General features: G+C 18.1%; 5 protein-coding genes across 5 annotated transcripts in view; 3 read left to right on the plus strand and 2 right to left on the minus strand.

The window, feature by feature from the left end:
- Positions 1-1277: 1277 nt before the first annotated feature.
- PGAL8A_00514400 (ferredoxin, putative) lies at positions 1278-1844 on the minus strand (the record flags this gene model as incomplete). The annotated part of the gene is made up of 1 exon (XM_028673972.1): positions 1278-1844. One exon carries the CDS (start codon positions 1842-1844, stop codon positions 1278-1280), a length of 567 nt encoding a protein of 188 aa, XP_028530372.1.
- Positions 1845-3121: 1277 nt separating this feature from the next.
- On the plus strand, positions 3122-4294 carry PGAL8A_00514500 (glycerol-3-phosphate 1-O-acyltransferase, putative; the record flags this gene model as incomplete). Its single annotated transcript, XM_028673973.1, has 1 exon — positions 3122-4294. One exon carries the CDS (start codon positions 3122-3124, stop codon positions 4292-4294), a length of 1173 nt encoding a protein of 390 aa, XP_028530373.1.
- Positions 4295-6253: 1959 nt separating this feature from the next.
- PGAL8A_00514600 (conserved Plasmodium protein, unknown function) lies at positions 6254-10906 on the plus strand (the record flags this gene model as incomplete). The annotated part of the gene is made up of 1 exon (XM_028673974.1): positions 6254-10906. The coding sequence occupies one exon, from the start codon at positions 6254-6256 to the stop codon at positions 10904-10906; it is 4653 nt and encodes a 1550-aa protein (XP_028530374.1).
- A 936-nt stretch (positions 10907-11842) lies between these two features.
- Positions 11843-15762, minus strand: PGAL8A_00514700 (chromosome segregation protein, putative; the record flags this gene model as incomplete). The annotated part of the gene is made up of 2 exons (XM_028673975.1): positions 11843-12238; positions 12502-15762. The coding sequence occupies 2 exons, from the start codon at positions 15760-15762 to the stop codon at positions 11843-11845; spliced, it is 3657 nt and encodes a 1218-aa protein (XP_028530375.1).
- A 1774-nt stretch (positions 15763-17536) lies between these two features.
- PGAL8A_00514800 (conserved Plasmodium protein, unknown function) overlaps positions 17537-18311 on the plus strand; it is a gene marked incomplete at both ends in the record, with an annotated part of 2501 nt that continues 1726 nt past the window's right edge. The window contains 4 exons of the mRNA XM_028673978.1: positions 17537-17578; positions 17718-17783; positions 17876-18022; positions 18101-18214. Of these exons, the coding sequence (XP_028530376.1) occupies positions 17537-17578; positions 17718-17783; positions 17876-18022; positions 18101-18214 (369 nt within the window). The remainder of the gene's footprint in view (positions 17579-17717; positions 17784-17875; positions 18023-18100; positions 18215-18311) is intronic.

An 18311-nucleotide genomic window follows, 5' to 3' on the forward strand; every position in this document is an offset into this window, starting at 1 on the left:
TCATAAAAAATATGTATAGAACAAAAACAACATAAATTTATAGGCATTTTTATGTGCACATTCATCCACTGTTATATATAAATGTATGTAAATATATATTTATATATATATTTTTTTTTCTCTCTTATATTTTTCTAGTTTAATAAACATTTAAATATACAATTAAAAAAAATTAGACAAAATCTAAATAAATAATATATTGAAAATGTACAAATAAAGTTGAATTTTTTTTTTTTTTTTTTTTTTTTCTGTTTTACCATATTATTACAATTATTTTAGCTTTACAATTCCTTTATTTTTTAAATTTTCATTTTCATCTTTTTCAAAATTTACTTCCCTCAATCCAAATATCTATTTTTTTAAATTTCTAGTTTTTTTTTTTTTATTTATGTTTGTATTTTTTATTCATTTCTGAATGTATATATATTTCAAATATTACTGTATTCAGAAAAGTATTTTATAGAACTCACAAAATAAACTATATATATAAAACAATCTTTAGATTTAAAATAATTATGTTATTTTTTTTTTTTTTTATATGGAAAAAATTTTATATTTTTCTATTTTTTAAAAAAAGGAAGTTTTTTAATAAATATTTTAAAAGTTTAGTTTAAATATAGTAAGTTTAAGAAAAATAAAAAAAAAAAAATAAAATAATAAAACAATATCACTTACACAAATTTTTACATTAAAAATACTTTTTAAAGATAATAATACATAATGTAATTATTTTTTGGAAAATATGAATTTTTTTTTGATTGTATTTTATTATCCCATAATAATATATAAAAAAAAATTATATATTTAAAAATTATTTTAAATAATTAAAAATAACGTGCGCATAAAGTGCACATTTGCTTAATTATATCTATATTATAATGATTCATTTTATAAGTATGTATGAGTTATTATTATTATATTATTATGAAAATTACTTGTGAAATGAACTTTATTCTTAAAAACTAAATGACTTTTGCATTAAAATGATAATACGAATTTTTAAAAAAAATAAGAATAAAACAAACATTAGAAAATATATTTTCACATAATTTATTTAGACAGATGCATATAAATCCAAATGTTTTATTTTATTGTATTTCATTCTATATCTTTTTATTTCGTTTCATTAAAAAGAAATGAATTTAAATAAAACACAAAATTAGGTCTTCTTAATATATATATATATGTAACTTTTTCATTGAATCTTATCCTGTTTTTTTTTTTTTAATCATATAATAATTTATGGTATTCGGAAAATAAAATAGACATGAAAAAATTTATATATCATGCAGCTCATCTTCTTTATGTGTTTCTATAACACAATCTGATTTAGGATAACACGTACACAAAAGAATGTAATTTTGTTTTAACTGTTCTTCATCTAAATAACTTTGTTCATCATTATCAACTTTTCCTTCAATTAATTTAGCTGCACATGTTGAACAACTTCCACCTCTACAACTGTATGGTAACTCAACATTTTGCCTTTCGCTTGCATCTAATATATATTCATCTTCATTACATTCAATTTTCTTTTCTCCTTCATTAGTTCTTAATGTTATAGTATAAAATAATTTATTTTTTTCTTTAGAACTGAAAAACCTTTTTTTGTTACAGTAGGCATTTACGTTAGGTAAATATTTTTTATTTATAAAAAAGCATGATTCTTTATTATAATTAATTAACCCACTTAAGAATTTAGAACAAAAATAATTTTTTCGGTTTTTTATATAATTTTTATTACCAAACATATAATTAAAAGATATTTTGTTATTATTTAACTTATATGTATTACTATATTCTATACTAAATAGTAATATTAAAAATAGAATTGCTAAATTCATGATTTAAAAATTAACTACTTTTTCTTCTTCCTTCTTTTCTCTATATATAAAATTAAAAAAAAAATAGTGGTATCAATATATATATAGTGTTTTTCTTCAATTTTATTGTGTTGTAACAATACAATTTGTATCTCTTTTAATTTTAAGTGGTATAAAATTATTGTTTCTGAATTTATACTATTGTATTAAATTTTTTCTCTCATTAATTTTGATTTGAATAAAAAAAATTTTTTTAAAAAAAATTAAATTTTAATTCTTAAAATGTTATATCTATCATCAATTTAAAAATATGTAATTTTGTTTTCATCAATTTATTCTGAATGCATTCCTTTCATAAATATAAGATGTGGACATATTATAAACTATTGAATTATCAAATAAAAAAAAAAAAAATATATATTTTTCACATAATCACTTTTTTCCTCTTTATTAATATTATTTTTTTTAATACACAGCTTCACCTGTTTTTTTCAATAAAAAATATTCAAAAAAAAAACTTTGCAAATAATATAATCAAAAAATTTTATTATAATTATTTTTTACATCAAAACATATTTTTTCTTTTCTTCTTTATTTTTCCTTCTCATTAATATAGAATTAAAAGTAGTTAATTATATATATATAAAAAAAAAAAAAAAAAAAATTAAACAAAACTTTATTATTTAAGATCCTAAGGAACCATAATGAAATATCTACAAGTATTTTAAGTATTTAGATTCTTAAATTAAAAAAAATATTTAAAAAATAATAAAGTTTACATTCCACTGAGAAACATCGAAATAATGCCAAAAGTTATCTATTTTATAAAATAAACATTTATTTACATAACTGTATAAAGAAAATTAAAAAAAAAAAAAAAATTCAATTAAATTAAAATAATATATAAAACAAGTTTATAAAAAATAAAATACAAAATAAAATAAATAATAGCATTAAATTAATAATAAAAAAAAGAGAGAGTAATAACAGCACTAAAAATAAAAAAATATATCAATAAAAAAAAAAAAAAAAATAGAGATGCATTGAAAAATTTAGATAAAATTAAAACGTAGAAAAAAAGAGAAAAAGAAAATGGAAATAACGGATATTAAAAAGAAAGAAATTCTTACAAAATAACTTTATTGAAAAAAAAAGTTAATATTTATATACATATTTCAAAATATTAAAAAATTTCTGTAACAAAAATTTTATATGAGAAATAAATGTACCTTGTTATTATAACTTTTATTTTCTTTTTTCTTTATATATACTAAACAATGATAAAAATTAACAATCATATGTTAGCTATTCTGATTTTTCTTATTTTGGAGATAATATATGTTGAAAATCTGAAAAAAAAACCCTTTTATTTAAAAAATAATGATTTTCAATATATGACAAAAAGTTTTAACAAAAATGGACATGTAAAAGCATATTTATCAGATTTAAAAACTAATAATGTCAAAGTAAGCAATATTCTAAATGACAACTCATATGAAGAAGCTTATAAAATAATTTATGATAAATTGGAATTATTAAAAAAAGAAAATAGTGACAATATAGATAACATTAATACATTTGAGGGTTTTTTAGAAAAATATAAAGAAGAGATTAAAAAATATAAATCATGCTCACCACAAGTATTTTTGGAGATATTTTTAAAATATATTGAGGTATTTAAAAAATATAGATATTATTCTTTTCCCAATGTTCACAAATATGATGAGAGCTTGTATGAATGGTCATTAAAATTTTGGTCTCAATTAATAGATGAAAAAAATTCTAAATTTATGGGTATTGAAAATATTAAAAAAATAGAAAAATGGAAAGAAGAAGGCCATAATACAATTATATTTGGAAATCATCATATAGAAGCAGATGCAAATATAATAAAATATTTTTTTGATATTCATGGTTCTCAAAATATTTCAAGAAATATGATTTTTATTGGTGGCCATAAGATAAGAGTAGATCCTCTATCTAGACCTTTTAGTGTTGCGGCTAATTTACTTTGTATTTATTCTAAAAAGTACATTGAAAACCCTCCTCATTTAAAAGAGGAAAAAATTTTATTTAATCACAAATCTCTGAATGCTTTAAAAAATTTACTTAATGAAGGCAAACAGATTATATGGTTAGCACCAAGTGGGGGAAGGGATAGGAAAAGTTCTGACGGTAATATTAAAATTTCTCCTTTTGATCCAAAGATAATACAAACATTTAATATTTTTGCAAAAAGATCAAAAGTAAAAACTCATTTCGTAGGATTAGCATTATATACATACAATATATGCCCTCCACCAAACACAATTGATATTGACGAAATTGAGAAAACAAGATCATGCTCTTACACTTCTGTGAGTTTAAATTTAGGAGAAGATCTTTTTGATGTATATCCTAACATGAAGGACGAAGAAATAACCACAAATCTATATAATTATGTTAACAAATTATATAACCAAATACGATAATATAAAACTTGAAATAATTCTTTTGAAGAAAAAAGGAAACTAAGCATTAAAACTTAAAAGTAATATACAACAAAATATATAACTTTCTTTCATTTTATTATTATATTAAAATATGTATTTGTTTATTAATCTATAAACTTTTTTATATTTTTTAGTAAAGAAAATTTTTTATTTGATTTTTTTTTTTTTTTGTTTATTTTTTTTAATCTGTTTTAACTTTCATAGTGTCAAAATATGAAAAAAAGTGCATGCTATGCTCTCTCAAATGTTAATTTTTTTTTTTTTTTTTATACAAATATATATACAATGATTTATTTCCTTTTTTATTATTTCTTTAATGATATTATTTTTAAGAACATTTTTAAATTAATAAAATTAATAATAATATATAATACTTATAGAGTATGTCTTTTTTTTTTTTTTTCTTTTTTTTTTTATAAAAATAAAAATACTTCCTTTGTAATTCTTTTCCTTGTTATTAAAAATTTAATGGAACTTGTATATTTTACTATTTATGCTATTATGTAAAAATAGTGAAAATATCCATTTTATTTTTATTTTTCTCTCTTCCTCTTTGTAAAGTTTAAAAATGTGTTTTTAAATATATTCAAGAGAAATTTTGTAACATTTTTTTTTTTTTAGCTAGCCAAAAATTTTTGTATACATGTATATCAAAATATCTATATCAATGGAAATTTTTTTTAATGTTTTTTAAATGTTACAAATTATTCTCAGTTTTATGTAAAAAAATAATATAATATGAAAAGAATGTTCACCGATTTTATATAGTTTTTGAAGTAAGAATTTATTATTTTATTTTATTTATTTTTTTTTTTTTTTTTGTAGATAATGGCAAGTGCACATTATTTACTTTTTGTAACAGAAAGCTAATGAATTGTTCTTTCCACATTTTTTTATTTCGTTGTAACAGCGAATAAATAATTTCTCATACATACATAAAAAATATTTATAAAAATTTAATAAAAAATATTATATTATTAATTATTGGAATGTTCCTACTAGAATAAAACAAAAAAAAAAATTTGAAATATAAAAAATATTAATTTATACTTTTTTAATTGTTTGAAATTCATAAATAATAATTATCTTAAAAAAAATTGAAACTTTTACAACTGAAAACTATCCTATTTTTTTTTTGAAAATTAAAAACTATTAGAAGATGTAAATATTCCCTTAAATATTTATACTAAAGATAATTTTTAGTGTCTTAATTATTTTATAAAATTTAAGTGGTTTCTTTCCCTTCCCCCCCCAAAAAAAAAAAAAAGTAAAAAATAAAAAAAGTTAAATATATAAAAAATGAAAAAATTAAACACATTTTATCAATAAAAAACAATTTATATCATGAATATAAAACTAATTATATAATTTCTTAAGATGCAATTTATTATTTATTTTATCTCCTATTTATTTGCTTAAAGTTCATTTAAATATGTACCGTTTTTTTTTTTCATATTTTCTTAATTTTTAGAGCATTAATATTTAAAATAAAATTTAATTATATCTAGTTTCAGTTTTTAATATTTGTTTTAATTTTAGATATTCATATTTACTACTTTCGTCATAGACTTTTATTTTAATACTTTTAACATAATATATATATTTTTTTATATATATATTAAAAAAAATATTTAAGTTTTGAAGTGAAATTTATGATACTTTATTTATTTATATTACCTTTATAAATAAAAATACTATTTGTTTTTTTTGAACCATTTTATTCGATGTTGCTATTTCATGTAACTATGAAAAAATGGATTACTCTTAAGTATAAAATAAAATGATAATATAAAAAAACATTTTTCTTTATGTAAATTACAACTATTGATTTACTACATTATTTTCTATATAATAAATAATTCATTATAATAACATATTATGTTATATATATAAAAACAACTTTCTTTGAGAAAAGGAATAAAACAAATAATTGTAAAGATGCAGGAAAAATATAAAAAAGAAAGTCATAATAAAGAAGTTAATGAAGTTAAAAATAATGTGTTTAGTAACGAAATTAACAAGTCTAATTCACAGATAATAAATGAAAATCCATATGAACTTTGTGATCAACCTACAAAATATATAAATAATTGCAAAAATATTATCAAAACTAGTGAAAAAAATATATTATATACCGAAAAAAGTAATAATAGTGAAAAGAATAATTTATCAACTTATAGTGAAGAATCTGTAGACATATTAAAGTTCAATGAAAAAGATATATATAGTTCAGGTAATAATAATATAATACATAGCGAAAAAAATGGATTATCTAAAAAAAAAGATAAAATCTTAAAAAAAAATAATTCATCTCCTTGTTCTTTTAATGAGGAGATAAATTATATACCAAACACTGAAAAGAAAAATGGTTTTAATGAGAAGTTTAAAGTCACAAATAAAGTAAATAATAATGGTATGAAAATAACAAAAAACATAAATGAGATATTATATTATAAACAAAATTCAAATAATATAACTATGAAAAATGAAGATATAGAAAAAAAATTATCATTTAGTGAATTAATTAATGATAGTAAAGACAGAGAAATGAAGGAAATCAAAAATAAATATGACATTAATATAAAGAATGAAAATAATAGACAAAATGATGAAAATATAAAAAATAATGAAAATATGCAAAATGATGTGTATACATATACGGAAGAAAAAAAACAAAGTAACGCACTAATAAAAAAAAATAAGAATAAAAAAAATTCTATTACGATTAAAAAATATGAAAACACACATAATACTATAGTTAAAAATTATAGTAAAATAAAAAATAAAGAAAATATTAAAAAAGATCAAATAAAAGAAAAAACAAATAGCGCACGAAATGGTCACTTGTATTATTACCGTTTAAAAAAAAAAAAAAAAAAAAAAAATACAGATAGTTCATATGAAGTTTATGCTAATAATAATTTAGATATTAAAAATAATTATGATATTGAAAAAAATAAGATAAATATACAAAAAGAAAATACTACTCAATGTTTTAAATCATATAAAATAAATAATGAATTAAATGTATTAAATTCAAGAGAAAAAAATAGTGAAATTATAACAAGTTTCAAAAATTTTTCTAAAAATGCAAAAAAAGAAAATATATTTAATAGTGATAAAATAAAAAATAATAAAAAAAAAATTTTACACAGTAATACAACAAATTCCGATGATTTAAAAAATAAATCATCTGAAGAAATCATGATACAAAAAATTTTTATAAATGAAAGTGACACGAATGATAAAGTTCAAAAAAAGATACATCTTATAGAGCAAAATATGGAAAAAAAAGAAGATAAAACATCAAATAATAATATAAAAATAAAAGGAAAAATTATTTCAGAAAAAAAAAATGAAAAAGAAAAAGAAAATCTAGATTCAGAAATAGAATTATTTTCTGGTAATTCTTCTATTTTATCAAACGATTTTACAAAACTAGAAGAAAGAGAAAAAAATGTAAAAAATCTTACTTATAAAAATGAAAATAGTATTGATGAAAGCGATAGCATAATTTTTAACAAACATGAAAAAGAAGATATGGAAAACTTAAATATTATTTATGATTTTCCAATTGAAAGTGATACCAACGAGCAAAAAAAAGAATTAAACAAAAATGTAGTTCATACTAATGGAAAACTAAAAAAGAAAGATTCAATGAAAGATAAAGAATTAAAAAAATCCAACTCTAATTATTCAAAAGAGTTAATGGATATAAAAATATATGATGATTCAGAAATAGATGAAGTAAAAAACAATGAATTAGAGTCATTTTGGAATAATAATGAGGTATCATCTATTTTGAATGAGGTAAAGTATGATTCTCATAAATATTCAGATGAAGCTAATGATGAAACAGTAATATGGAATAGTGAAAATTATAATATCGTAGAAATTTCAAATAAAAAATTTCCATCTTACAAAAAAAAAAAAAAAATACGAGTGAAAAGATGTGAAAGTGATTCAACTAGTTATAAAAGAAAGAATGATATTATTCTCGAAAAAAAAAATTCAATTGATGATATTATAATATATGGTAATATGGGAAAAAATGATAGAGATACATGTAATCCTAGTTTAAATAACAATGAAAATTATGTAAATAAAAAAAACGACGAAGATATTAATATAGCAAGTAAATTGGATGTTATCAAATCTAAGTTAGCTTTAAATAACAATATAGATATAGATAGTGTAAATTTTGAATGTTTTGACATATATCAAATAAATTTTGAAAAATTAGGTTTAAATGTAGACAATTTAGACAAGGAAGAAAAATACATTTTAATGCTTTACATTTCAGAAAAAAAATTAGAATTTGTGTGGAATGAAAGAGAAGCATTTAAAAGAGCACATTCTAATATAAAAAATTTTCAAGCAAATCAAAATAAAATAAAAGGAATAAAAAATGAATGTACAAAAAGTGGCTTACTTAATGAAAATAATATAAATGATAACTTTAATAATAGAAAAAGTGATAAAAACAATAATAGGTTAACTGATATACAGTATTTTAAAATTAATAGTATTAATGACAAAAATGGATTTGAAAATAATAAAAATAATAAATTTTTTAAATTATTAACAGAAAATAAAAATGAAAATGAAATTTTAAAATTTAGTACTTCTGAATCATCGGATTTATCAATATATAAATCAACTAACGAGCAAAAAATTTTTCCTATTTCAGAATCAAATTTGTATAATAAAAATATATCATCTGAGGTACAGAATAATGATAATTTACCAAAATATGGATTTTTTTTCGATTTTTATCATAAATTATTAAAAAAATATAAAATTTTAAATAATATAGATAACTTTTCGAATGAAAAAGTTTTGTTAGAGAAATTTTTAAGAGGTTGTATATATTTATTTTTTCAAGATGAATATATTGACAATTTTTTAAAATATTATGAAGATATTAAAAAAGCAGAAAACAAAGAGGATATTATATTCAAAAAATTTCTATGTGTTGAATATATGTATAATAGTTTTCAAAATATATATCATAACAAAGAAAATGAAAAAAATGAGGAAATCATTCTTTTATCATTAAATTCTTCAGATATAATGAGAGAAATAATGAGTAAATTTATATTAAATGATAATTTAGTAAGTAAATTAAAACAAATACAAATTATAAATAAAATATTAAAAGATGAAGTTAGAACATATGCTATTAAAGTTGCAAATTATGATATTTATTTTGATGTAGAACAACATTTTATTGAAGAAGCTGAAAAAGTTGTAGTTGGTAAAGATATAGGATTTTTTAACATTTCTTTATTGGATAAAAATTATAAATATAATTATTATTTATATCAAGAGGAAGCAAAATTAAATGAACAAAATAAAAATTCAATTTGGAGTTATTTCGTTGACTATTTCAATGACCTATTTTACTGGAATAGTGATAAAAATGAAAATGATTTTCCTATACATGAACAAGGAGAAAAAAAAAATAAAGATATAAATTTATCAAAAAGGTTTTCTAGAAATTTTATGAAACTTAATGAGACTAAAGAAGAAAATAATAATTTTTCAGAACATAAGACAGAAAAAAAGAATTTTTTAAATAATTATGAAGAAAATAAAGATACTATAAAAAAGGAAGAAGAAAGGGACATCTCTTTAAATAATAATGAAGAAAATAAGGATATTCTAATAAATGAAATAAAAGACATTAATCCATTAAAAATAAAAGAAGAAATTAAAAAAAAATGTTTAGAATCTAAAAGTGAACCAACTAATTTAATAGAAAATCAAAAACTTTTAAGCAATTTAAATAAAAATGAAACAATATTAAGTAATTCTACTAATATAGAAGATTGCTTAATGGAAAGTAATATATCGAGCGTTGATAATTTCGTTTCAGAAAATTCTAATGTTATTAAATTAGATACTACTAATAATAATTTAGATAACAAAAATACGAATCATTTTAACAACGAAGAAGTAAAATATAGTGATGATAATGATAATACAATTATTAAAAATTATATAGATATCTCAAAAAGAAACTTATCTATCAAAAGTAATGATGATAAAAAATATCCAAACAATTTTGACTGTAAAAATGAAAATAGTCTAAAAGATAATCAAAACATTACAGAGAACAAAAATATGAAACATAAAAATAAGTTAGCACATTTAGTTGCATTTCAATATAGAGGATCCTTACCAAAAGATGAAATAAGTGATCTTAATAAAATGGATAAAAACTTAATAGGAAGCTACTTTTCATATAACTCTAATGATAATTTAATTGCTGTTCATATTAAAAATGAAAGTATTGAACAATTTTTAAATGCTCATTTCATAATAGAAAGATGTCGAAAGTATAATAAAGAAATAAAAAAGTCTTATGTACATATTTTGAATTCAAAAACAAAGCAATATTTGGCAGTAGATCTGGAAAATAAAAAAATTATTTTTACTAATAAATATGATGATATTTTTTATATAGATGAATTTGATGTAAAAAATAGAATATCTACATATTTTGAATTACAATCTATATCAGATATGATGAAAAATATTTTAATTGAAGATATTATACAAAGTGTTGCCAATATTATGTTAAATTAATAAATATAACAGAGATAAATAAACACATATATATATTTATATATATATATATATATATATATATATATATATATATATATATATACTCATATTTTTAGGTAGAAATAATATAATGAATAATATAAATTTATTAGGCTTTTTTTTTTTTTTTTTATCTCTTTTGGATTTCATAATAAATTAATTTTAATTTTTTATTTTAATTAATATTAAAAAACATATATTAATGAAATAAAAATATATTATTATTATTATTATTTCTATACTTTTATAAATAATTATTAAAATTACTTGTATTCTCTTTAGTGTTAATGCTACTTCATTACTAAAATATATAATTTAAATTGTTAATGTTAATAACTGTGTTAATTATTAATTCTTTTTTATTAACTTACCATTTTTTTTTTTACTTTAATTATCATTATTTTGCTCATTCATTTACTTTTTTAATGTTACTACATTTGTTACATTTATTGTCAATATATATGTTATTATTTTATCATCATTGTTTTATTTTTATTTAATCATTTTCTATTTAATATTTATTTTTTGCTTCAGTATTAATTTTATAAAAAATGTTTTTTATGTGTATTTAAATATATCATGCTAGTAAAAAACCTTAACCTTCTTTGAAGATATATATATATATGTATATAGTTTGCACATTTTATAAAAACTGAAAAAAAATAAAAAATTAGTTTTTTTTGTATTATAAATTTTCTTCTATAATTTTTCGATATTTTTTTTATTTTTTAGCTATATTTTAAAATAAATATAAAGAAATATTTTTAAAAAAAAATTGTTTTTTTCATAATGCAATAGCTAAATATATAAAGTAAAATATAAAAAAGAAACTATCCCTATAATTCTAAAAGGGGTATATAAAAATGGTAAATATAGATATTTTCATAAAGAAAAAAATTTATATCCATGAAAATATTAATCTTCATCAGACTCTTTTTCATGAATTGTAACTCTTCTTCTTTTAACTTCATTACTTTCTTTTTTATTTGTATTTTGTCTAATATCTAGAGAATGTCTATTAACTGTAGAAATACCATCAATAAATCTCATTTTAAATAAAACATCAGCGTGTGAAAACATGCCTTCTTTTAACGAAACAATAATAAATTGAGAATGAGGAAATTGTGTTCTTATCATATCTCCAATGTTCTGAGTATGATTTAAATCTAAAGCTGCATCAATTTCATCTAAAATATACATTGGAACTGTTCTAACTTTCAATAATGCTAAAATTAAAGAAAGTGCTAAAAGGCTTCTTTGCCCCCCACTTAATTCAGTTAGAGATTCTTTCCAATTATTGTTAAATGCAATCTAAAAAATTATATAAAGAATAAAAGAAAAAAAAAAAAAATAAAATAATAAAATAAAGGAAAAAATTGCCTAATCTATATAAACATCAAATAAAATATAAAAGTAGATAAGAAAAAAAAATAAATATGTAATATAAAAATAGAAATCTATAATATTTAATTTTCATATAAATATATAATTATTGTTGTTTTTATTATTAGTGCTATTATTATAATTTTATTATTATTTTATTTTATTTTATTTTATTTTTTTTTTTTTTTTACTTTCATTTCTATTCCATTGGATAAGTTTCCATCTATAACACATAATTTAGCTTGCGCATTATTAAGAAGAGTAGAAAAAATTGCTTGAAAATATTCATTAATTTGTTGATACATTGCTAATAAACTTTCACTTTTTTTTATGTCAAGATCAGCTATAACTTCCTGTATTTTTTTCTTATCTTCTTCTACTTGAGATTTTTTAGTTATTAAATCTTTATAATCTACTTGCACTTGTTCATACATTTGTATTGCTTTTCTATTAATATTTATAGATAATTTATTTTGTTCATTTTGTAATGCTTGTATTTTTTTTTTTATAACATCATGCCTAAAATTTTCAAAATCATAAGGAGTATATTTTTTATTAAATAATGGTTCATATGATTCTATCCATACATGAGTTTTATTTAAATATTTGACTGTGTCACTAGCTGTCTTTAATTCTCTTTGTAAATCAATTAAGCTATTTTCTAATTTTTTTAAATCTAACATATCTTCACTCTTTTTTTTTTCTAAATCTTCGATTGTCTTTATTATATGTTTAATTTCACTTTCATATGAACTAAAGCTTGCCTGAAGTTCTATTATTTTTGCTTCTACCTTTTTTAAATCCTCCTTTGTAATATTAATATTATTTTCTATTTCTTCTATTTTTTTTTCTATTTCCTTAATAGTTTCATCAACACTATTTAAATCATTATTTTCCTTTTCCATTTGTTTTTTATAATTTTCTATCTGTAAAAAGACATCATCTACCTCTTCTTTTTTTTTATGTTCTTCTAATTCTAATTCTTTTATTTTATTTTTTAACTTTTTTATACTTTTTTTTAAATCATCTTCTTTTTTATCTTTATTTGTTTCATATTCTGATATATCTTTTTCAATTTTTCGTATAACTTCGGTTAATTTTTTTTGTTTTTCATATAATTCAGTTAATTCTTTTCTTCCTTTTTCTATTTCTTCTTTATGCTCTTCTATTTTTTGATTCATATTTCCATATTTGCTCGTTTCTATTCTATTTTCAATATTACTTAAATTGTTTGTATAAATTTGTAATTCTTTCGAAAATTTTTTTCTTTTTTCTTCTTCTTTTTCTAAAACGATTAATTTTTCATTAATAATTTTTAATTGTTTTTCTTTTTCATTAAATTCTTTCTTTTTATTTTCATATTTTTCATAATTTAATAAAAATAAATTTACATTTTTATTAGACCCACCTGACATACTTCCCGATGTATCGAATTTATCTCCCTCTAAAGTAATAGTAGGATAAGATAATTTTCTATTTGTATTATACGTAATTTTTTTACATAAATCAACATTTGAACATATTAAAGTACCATTAAATAAATATTTAATAAGTTTTTCTAATTTTTTATCATATTCCATTATATCTAAAAAATAAATAACTTTTTTTTTGTCTTTTTCATCTAATCCCACGAATTTTCTGCATTCTTCAATATTTTTTTCATTTAAATCTCTAGAAATTATACAATCATCTAAAGGCAACAATGTGACTCTTTTACTACTCTTAGAAAAGTTATTGTATTCAAACAATTTTTTACTATTTTCTTTATTTAATACAAGTAAATATGATAACTTTCCTCCTAATATCAAATGAACTGCTAATGCAGTATTTCCATATTCCTTTTTAATTTTAATTAATTCATATATTTGTCCTAATATATCAGTTGGTTTCATATTACTAGGTATCTTATATTCTATTTTAATATTATTGACAATATTTTTCAATACTATTAATTCTTGTTTTATCTTTTCTATTTCATTTGTTAGTATATTTTTCTCCTCTTGTAATTTATCTAACTCTACAAAATTATTATATTTCTCATTTAATTTATTAATTTCTTTTTCACATAATATTTTTTTTTTTTCTTCCATTTCTTTTTCTTTATTTATTTCGTTAAACTCCTTTTCAAATTTCTTTCTTTGTTCTTTTAAAGTTATAATTTCTTTTTCAAGATGTTTACTATTTTGTAATAAATTGTTTATCTGAGTTTCTGTTTTGCTTAAATCTGTTTTATAATTTTTTAACTGTTCTCTAAAAGAACCAGTGTATTGATTGTTATTAATTCCTCCACTTAAAAGACAATTAAATGTACGTTGTTTCTCATTTAACTCTTCTTTTAAGACATCAATTTTCTTCTTTAGATCTTCATAAGATTTTAAATTTTTATTATTTTTTTCATCATTTTTTTGATAATCATCTAATTTCTTTTCTATATGCTTTATTTCTTTTTTTATATCTTCTTTTTTCTTCTTCTCTTTTTCCTTTTCTTTATTTTCTATTTTAGCTTCTGATTTCAAACTAGAAATTTTTTTTTCTAATTGTTCTTTTTCTTCTATAAGAAGCTTCATAGGTTCATTTGCTATAGTAGTTTCACTAACAATTTTTTCCCTTTCTTTTTTATATTTATTTATTTCTTTTTCAATATCTTTTATATCTTTTTCTAAATTTTTTTGTTCATTTTTAGAATCTTCAATTTTTTCTTGACATTTTTCCATCATATTTTTAGCTACATAATATTTATATGCAATTTCAACTTTTTCATATTTTTCAATTTCTTCATTATTACTCACAAATTTGTTATATTCTTCTTTTTCTTTTTTTAATTTTACTAGAGTAGGCTCTATTTCTTCTACTAGTACTTTATTTATTTCATTTAGTTTCTGATCCTTTTTTATCATTAACTTAATTGCATTAGTTCTTTTAACTTCATAAAGTTTTGTACCACTTGATTCTTCAATTAAACCAAGAAGTTCTATGGGTTTCATGTTAATAACTTTTGTGATTTTTCCTTGCATAATTAAAAAATGTGGATTATTAATATTTAATTTTAACGATTGAAAAAAGTCGCTTATATCTTTTGGTTTTGCATTATGACTATTTAAAAGGTATCTATTTCTTCCTCCTAATACTATTTGTCTAGTGATAGTAATATTTTTCATATCTCTATATGGTTCTTGTAGAGGACTAGGCTTTTCTTCATTGTTAAATTTAATGGTAACACTTCCTTTTGTTATTCCAGCTTGACCTTGTTTATAAATTAATTCATCCAGTCTATTTACTCGAATTAAATTTAGATTGTTAATTCCCATTACAAAACATATTGCATCTAAAACATTAGACTTACCGCTTCCATTTAAACCAGTTATTGCATTGAATTGAGGATGAAATGGCCCTATTACTGTTTTAGTAGGATAACTTTTGAACCCATCTAAAATTATCTCTTCTATATGCATTTTAAAAAAAAAAAAAAATTGACATAAATATTCTCCTTTTATTAACTTTTTCTTCTTCTTGAGGTAATTTTTTGAGTTACATATTATTTTATTTTATTATGTATTTTTTTTTTTTTTTTTTTTTTTTTTTTTTTTTTTTTTTTTTTTTTTTTTTTTTTACATCTTTTTATTATATTTTTCTATTATTCTTTTATTTTATATTTTTGTAATATATTTTTATTTAAATATTTTTATATTTTACTTTTTTTTCTGTTAATATTTTGTATTATGCTTTTTATTTTTTAAATTAAATATGAAATTTGTTCACAAACTATTTTTTTTCTATTATCTTTTTTATATGCTTTTCCAACTGAATTTGCTCATTTATTTTTTATATTTGTTCTCTTAATAACTTTTTGCCATTAATTTAAGAAAGTTGTAAATAAAAACTTAAATTACTTATGTTTGAAAAATTTATTAATAAAATTCTTATTATTTTAACTTTGTTGATATTAAAATATTTTGTCAAAATTTTATTTTACATTCAAATATAATAACAAATCAACATATATAAATGTATACATTTATACATATATTTATATTTCTAAATTTATAAGATATATATTTTTTTTTTTTTTTACTACACAGTTTTATAAAAATAATGAATATTAAATAATTTACATATTGTTTGTATAAGGTAAATTTTTTTTAGGGAAATTTGCACAGAAGACAAAATTAAAAAAATAAATTTTAAAAAAACTATAATAATTTATGTCTTTCTCTTTATTGTTCATTTGTTCATAGATAAAAAAAAAAAAAAAAAAAAAAAGATAATAATAAAAAGGGACTTTAGTTAAAATTTCACAATGTTTTTAATAGAAAATTTTATTTAGTTATTATGATAATACATATACTTCTTAAAGTAAAATTTTATAGTCATTATATCTATATATTTCATTTTTAACATACACATTTAACAGAAAATGTTTTGTTTTCCTTGAATTTTCATTCTTATTTTGAAAAACCCATAGTACTAAAAAATAAAATTATATATATAACGAAACATCATTTTTTAAAATTCTCTAAAAGTCTCAACCTTTTTAACTTATATATTTATTGAAAAATGAATTTTAACCATTTTAAAATTTATAAAGATTACTTCTTGTATTAAAAAATAAGATAAAAGAATAGGTAATATTTATAAAGCTTAATTTATATGTTTCTTGATTCTTATAGTTTGAATTTACATAATACATTTTTAAAATAAATTTTATGTTTTTAATTAAGTACTTTAAATATTATATTAACACAGATGAACTATTTAATATCTATATTATTTAAGAAAAATATATTATAAAAATATGTAGATTATTACTTTATTATGTATTTTAATAACGAAATATATATTTATGCCATCATGAATTTTTATAATACAATAAATTATTTTGAAATTAAAAATTAAAGTTTAGATAATTAGATAGTTTAACTCATTAATGTTATTTACTAAAATTAAAAAATTATAATTCAGTAAATATACAAAGAAAGTAAAAAAAAATGAATATAAAAAAAAAATATATATTTACTTAGAATTTATAGATATCATTAACACATGTTCAAATATCTAAAATGTAAATTATTTAATAATTTTTTAATTAAAAGAGTAATATTATGATTATAAGATATAAATTTGAAAAAATAAAAAAAAATTTATAATTTTTCTCTTTTTAGATATATATATATATATATATATATATATATATATATATATATATATAGCGATGAACTATTTATAAATATGGAACATTTAATTTTAGAAGAGAAATACAAAAATCTTTTGGTTAAAAATTAATACAAATTTAAAAAAATATATGTATATATAATAGTATATATTTTTGTTAAAAATTAAATATTATAGTGAATTGTCTTATTTTTTTTTTTTTTTATATATACATATATGTGTTTATATATGTTGAAAGAATAAATCTAATTATGAAAAAAAAATTCTTAAAAAAGAAACAGAAGCTCTTAAGAAAAAATTAGAGGTTCTTCAAAATAAAAAGAAAAAAAAAGAAAAAATAATATAAAAAAAGACATATATATATATATATATATATTTATTTTTATATCAAATAAGAATTTAGAATGTGCATATATAGAAATAGAAAATAAAACAACAGAAATTCTTAAAGAAAGAGAAAAACTTGAAGACAATATATATAAAATAAAAAATGAAAATTTAGATTTAAAAGAAGAAATTTCTACATTAAATGAAAGAGTAGAAGTAAATATTATTATTTACAAAATAGAAAAAACTTCTTGTTATATATAAAATATTATTTGAAATATTTTTTTTTTTAAGGATTTAAAAAATTTATCTAAAACATATAAAAAAATGATAAAAAGTAGAAATAAAGAACTGTTGCAATCAGAAAATCTAATAGCAGAAAATATTAACTTAAAAAATAATATAGAAGTAATTTTTTTTAAAAATTGTACATGATGAATATAGTAAATATTTTTCTTATACTTACGAACTTTTTAATTTACTTTTTTTTTTTTTTTTTTTTTTA

This window comes from Plasmodium gallinaceum, assembly GCF_900005855.1.
Source record: "Plasmodium gallinaceum strain 8A genome assembly, contig: PGAL8A_v1_152, whole genome shotgun sequence".
Lineage (NCBI taxonomy): Eukaryota > Apicomplexa > Aconoidasida > Haemosporida > Plasmodiidae > Plasmodium > Plasmodium gallinaceum.